We start from the raw sequence: 6,000 nt of genomic DNA on the forward strand, positions 1-6,000 counted from the left end.
ATGTGGAACACCCCTCTAAAGGCTGTGGATGCTGGGAGAATTGACATTGTCAAAACTAAGATTGATAGATTTTTGTTGGGTAAGGGTTTCAAGGGATATGGAGCAAAAACAGATAAAATGGAATTGAAATAAAAATTAGACATGAGATTAGGGTGGAACAGGCTCAAGGGGCTGAATCGTCTATTCCTATTTCCTAAAAAGGATACCACATGTAAAAGGAGAACATATGAAAAAGGAGAACGCATGAAAAACAAAGTACATGTCAAATACTCATTGTACCAATCACATTGTACCAAAACACGTCACTACATTGCAACAACACCAGAGTGACAAAGAATGACTGGGGAATTCCAATTCTTCTTCCCTGACAGGGAAACAGTTCATCTGACTAATGGTATCCAACTGTCTGCTGAACTCTCCCAAGGATTAGTATAATTTACCTCATGTCAAACACTCAAGTGTCCTCAGCCAAACACACTTTTGTGACTAATCTTGACCTATCGACAATCTTTTGTGAAGAGATTTATATTGAATAATATTTCAGACTGCTTTTGTTTGATTAGTTTACTGCAGTCTTGTACACTTCCTCAACTACTTTGGAAGATTGACCAAATTTATCTAACATGGCAGGACAGCTGGGGCCTGATGCATGCACACCCTGTGCCATGTGAGAACTCCAGGATAATTCATGTATCCTGGAAAATCACAAATGGAGAAAGTAACACAATTGCTCAATCTCCAGTTTAGAGTTTCTGAGCTTGAAGGCCCGTTGGCATCACTATAGTGCAAACGGGAATCTGAGAGTTTTGTGTTTCAGGAAGTGGTTATCCTACAGCTACAGAGGGGAGAGGGCATGGGTGACTACCTAGTAGACTAGAAGGAACAGGCAGGCAGTGCAGGAATACCCCAGGAGTGTAGCACTCATAAACCGGTATTCAAGTTGAATTCCAGTGAGGGTGATGACACCTCAGGGGAGTGCAGTAAGCAGCAAGACCACAGCACCATGGGAGACTCGACACGGAGGGGCATAAGGAAGTGCAGTTGTTATAGGGGATTCACCAGTCAAGGGAGATAGACCGGCATTTTTGCAACCATGGACCCAAGTCCTGAATGGTGTAATGCCTCACTGGTCCCAGGATAGAGGATGTATCACTGAACGGGTGCAGGATATTCTGCAAGGGGAAGGTTGAACAGCTAGAAGTCATAATCCACGTTGGAACCACAACGACATAGGTAGGAAAAGTACTGAGGTCCTATAGGCAAAGTTTCAGGAGCTAGGAAAGTGATTAAAAAACAGGACCTCAAAAGGTGGTAATCTATGATTTACTCTCAGTGCCACTGAAAGTGTGTATAAAAAAAAGGAAGATAATGCAGGGGAATGTGTGGGTGGAGAAATGGTGCAGGAGGGAGAACCACAGATTCTTGAGACACTGAGGCCGGTTCTGGGGCAGGAGAGACATGTACAAGCAGGAAGGGTTGGCACCTGAACAGGGCTGGAGCCAACATCTTCACTGGGAGATTTACTAATGCTGTGGGGGAAGAGTTTAAACTAATTTGGCAGGGAGAGAGGCACCAGGATGAAGCAGCAAAGAGGAGAGCCTAATGCATAGAAAACGAGGAGGGACAAACAGCAACAGAACGAAGAATAGTGGGAGCAGGAATTAGGTGGTGAAAAAAAGCAAAGCTGACTAGCACTGTGTTGGAATGTGTGTGTTAATGTGAAGAGTGGGTACAAATAAAATTGAAGAGTTAAAGGCACAAGTTGCTACATGGGATTATGATATAGTGTCAATAGAGGAGACCTGGATTAAACATTGGCAGGAGTGAGAACTAAACATTCCTGGTTTCAATGGATTTAGGAGGGATATGGAAGAAAAAAAGACGGGAACAGGGGGTGCAGAGGGTGGCATTGCCAATGTTGATTAGGATACTATTAAAGTTCTACAGAAGGACACTAAAATTGAGGGTTCAAAAACAGAATCTAATTTGTTAGAGTTTCTGGGTATTTACTATAGAATCCCAAATAATGAGAAGGAGATAGAGGAGCAGATCTGCAGACAAATTTCAGAGAAATGTAAAAATAGTAGAGGACTTCAATTATCCTAATATAGACCTGGGATGGGGGGCGGAGGGCAGAGAAACAGATGAAAAGGCAAAGAGGGTGAAGAATTCGTAAAAATGAGTTCAGGAGAACTTCCTCAAATCAGTGTGTTTCTAACCCAATATGGAAGAAAGGTGGATCTGGTCCTAAGGAATAAAATAGGTCAAGTGGGGCATGTTGGAGTGGGAAAACATCTGAGTCAGAGTCATCATAATATAATTAAGTTTAGAGCAGTTATAGAAAGGAACAAAGAAAAAATCAAAAGGAGGGACAATTTCAGTGATTTGTAAAGGGATCTAGCACAGGTGGACTGGAAACAAACATTTGCCAGGAAAACAGTTAGTGAGCAATGGCTGGCCTTCATGGTGGAGATACTTCAGGTACAAACCAAGTACATTCCCATAATGAGGAAAGATGAGGTATCCAAAGCTAGAGGTCCCTGGATGACAAAAGAAACAGAGATTTAAAAAAAGGAAAAGGAATTTGATAACAAATGTCAGAGGCAGAATACAGTAGAAAACCAGGTACAATCCAGAGAGTGTGGAGGAAAATTGAAAATGCATATAAGAAGGGCAAAGAGAGTATGAGAATATGAGTCACAGGGTTCTGGTTTCATAGTCCCATTCCAGGGCTTGAGCACAAAAATCAAGGGTGATGCTTCATTGCAGCACTGAGGGAGTTCAGCACAGTTGGAGGTGCTGTCTTTTGGACGAGACATTAAACTGAAGCCCCATCTGCTTGCACAGGTGGATGTGAAAGAACCTGTGGCACTATTTTGCAGGGGAGTTATATTTATCCCTCAATCAATATCACTAAAACAAATTATCTGGTCATTATCCCATTGCTGTCTGTGGGAAATTGCTTTGTAGCAAACTGGTTGCCAAGTTTCCTGAATTAGAACAGTGACTACACTTCAAAAAGTACTTCATTGCCTGTAAAACACTTAGAGATATCTGGTGGTCGTGAAAGGCGCTATATAAATGCAAGTCTTTCCTTTTTTTGAATGTCATACCTGATACTTTCTGCCTCTACTGTAAAATGTCCAATTGGGGTTTACTGTCACAGGGTGATGAAAATCTCTTTCACACAACTAGTCAATCTCCTGAATATAAAGAACAGCCTCCAACTCCAGTGACACCTTAGAATCAATACGAAATATAATGTGATACTTAGGACAGATCCACATAAAGAAAGGAAACATGTTAAGGGAGAGTAAAGCAAGAATTCAAACTCCTCAGTTTCTTCTAGGAACTGTGACAATGAAAGACACCAATAAACTCATTTCGAGCCGGACTCTGCAGTGTCAGAGCAGAATGGGGGAGGGGCAACTGAGAGATCAATGGTCCCAGTGAATAAGTGTCAAGAAACAAATACAAGGTCCAGTTAGGGATTCTAAACTCTAACCCTGACAGACAGACTCTATTGACCTGACTGCAGGGAGATTAGGTGCATGTTGACAGAATCAAGGGTTACAAACCCCTAAATGTTTCCAAGTGTCTCCCTGGAGTTTACCCAGGGCACCAGGTCTATTTCCCAGTAAAGAGCACTGGGATGGTTCTCACTGGTTCACTTGCCAGCTGATGCCTCCAGCAGCTGTCCTCCCAAGTCTCAGAGTTTCACCTTTAGTCATAGGAAACTGTTCTTAGCACAGTGGGTGGGTTTACATAGGGCCGACTGCAGGGTGTCAGCTATCTTGATGTTCTCGATCTTTAAATCCAGAGCCAATTATCAGCTCAGCCTATGACCACCAACTACAACATGGGAAATACAGGGCCCCCATGTCAGGGGGTTTAGCAGAGGTATTCTTATTTTGGGATTGTGTTCCAGAGGGTCTATGGAATTTTTATTTATAACACAGGAGGAGGGGGGGGGGGGGGGGGGGGGGAGGCTCAGACAAAAAAGGTGAAAAACTCCTGTTATAATCTGAATGGTATCATTTTGAGGGGGTGCAAGAGCAGTGAGACTTGGGGTACATATTCAGAAATCTTTGAAGGTGGCAGGGCAAGTTGATAAGACAATTAAGTAAGTGTACGGGACACTTGGCTTTTGTAAATAGGGACATTGAATACAAAAACAAGGAAGTCATGCCAAACCTTTACAAATCATTGGTTAGGCCTCAGCTTGGGCACCACACTTTAGGAAGGTTGTCAATGTGCTTGAGAGATTACAGAGGAAGTTGACCAGAATAATACCAGGGATGAAGGAGTTCAGTTACATAGAATTTGTAGAAGTTGGGATTGTTCCTCTTACAGCAAAGATTACGGAGAAACCTTATAGCAATATTCAAATTTGAGAGGTTTTGATAAGTTCTTGCTACTTTGGTTCCTCTGGCAAGTGAGTCAGTAACCAGAGATCACAGATTTAAAATAATTGGCAAAAGAACCAGAGGAAAAATTAGTAGAAATTTCTTCCCAGAGGGTTGTTAAGATTTGGAATGCACTAGCTGAAAGTGTGGAGGAATCAGATTCCGTAGGAACTCTCAAAAAGGCAATTGAACATGTAATTGAAGAGGGTTTATTTGCAGGGTTTATGCTGGGGTGTGGCACGAAATAGGACAGCTCTTTCAGAGAGCTGGAACAGGCATGATAGACTGAAATGAATCTTACAGCACAGACGCAGGCTAATGATTCTACAAGTCCAAGTTGTTCAGAAGGCACAAGAAAAAGTACATGAAACAAAAAAAAACAGGAACACTCACCAGATCAGGCATGGGAGAGAGAAATTTAACATTTAGGGAGAGACCCCCGTCAGTTCTGACAATGCTCCACTCTGTCCATTGATCTGCCCAGTGTTCTCAATAGGTTTTCATATCACGTGCCAAACATCTGCAAATTTTTTTTTGCGTGACAAGCCAGTGTGCCGAACATGCTTGGTAGTTGAGGCTGACTTTGAATTCCTCATTCCAGGACACACCTTGCTTTTCACCTCCACATAAATTTATCAGCACAATTCCACTGGGCTGGAAATCTGCCAACACACCAATCACTTCTTGCAGTAGATCTGCAGACTATAATGGGAAGGGTCCAGAGGGCAAGAGTTATGTTACCACATTCTGAAATCCAGAACAGTCAAATGGGGATTAAAAAGTCACTGATGTAACGAATATCCAGATGAAAAATAATGCAGGTAAAACTTCTTCACTGTTACACCGCAACGATGTCTAAAAGGTTACCCCTCTGTTGTCAGGGTCAATGTAACCAGAACTAAATCGGTTAAAGAAATGTTTTCATAGTAGTTCTCAAGTTTCTGGCAAATTCAGTACAACAGATTAATGGTGTTCTATCTGTGCATATCATGCCGCAATTCCACCCAACCACTGATCTATGCTACCCTGAACAGTACAAAGCGGGCTTCTGTCTTTGAGCAAATCATTCACGTCAATGTCTGCACTTACCTCGGAGTAAAAGATTCCCATCTGTGCTCTGGACTCGCTGCGCCGCGCCAAGCAGCAGTGAACAGATCAGACTGGATCTCTCCCTCTTTTGGCTGCGCCTGCTGTGTTATTCTCAATAGTAACTCAGTAAACCGAGGGGAACACTCGATGCCGATTCCCTCAGTTGTTTGTGGCTTGATCCAACACAGCCGCAAAAATGCAACAACTTAAACCTGTCTCAAAGAAAGGATCTTAGATTTTAAAAACCGGTTATACGGATGTCGGAGGTGACCGCACAGTGGGAGTGTCTGTTACTCAGCTCGTCCATTGGACGAAGTTGTGTTTAAGTTTTTTGGGGAATGTGAGGGAACAAGTTGGTGCAGGTTTCGGCTAAGAATTGCATTTTTGTTCATCATCATTTTACAAGATTAACCAACTTGCGGCGAGACCTGCTCAGTTATTTTACTAACTCAACCGCAGAACGAACACTTCACATTTTAACAATGCTTGCAAAATTGGTCTCGCT

At 42.6% G+C, this 6,000-nt stretch overlaps 1 protein-coding gene across 3 annotated transcripts in view; it reads right to left on the reverse strand.

Moving 5' to 3' along the window:
* Nucleotides 1-5,763, reverse strand: part of ankrd22 (ankyrin repeat domain 22) — a 47,707-nt gene extending 41,944 nt beyond the window's left edge. Inside the window, exon 1 of one of the 3 annotated variants that reach the window (XM_068052549.1) lies at nt 5,496-5,763. In XM_068052549.1, coding sequence (XP_067908650.1) covers nt 5,496-5,516 — 21 coding nt within the window. In that variant the 5' untranslated portion in view covers nt 5,517-5,763. Of the gene's footprint in view, nt 1-4,799; nt 4,950-5,495 lie in introns of those variants that run through there. The other 2 variants (XM_068052547.1, XM_068052550.1) reach the window with 2 other exon arrangements.
* Nucleotides 5,764-6,000: the final 237 nt, after the last annotated feature.

The sequence above is a fragment of the Heterodontus francisci genome, chromosome 20, assembly GCF_036365525.1.
Source record: "Heterodontus francisci isolate sHetFra1 chromosome 20, sHetFra1.hap1, whole genome shotgun sequence".
NCBI lineage: Eukaryota > Metazoa > Chordata > Chondrichthyes > Heterodontiformes > Heterodontidae > Heterodontus > Heterodontus francisci.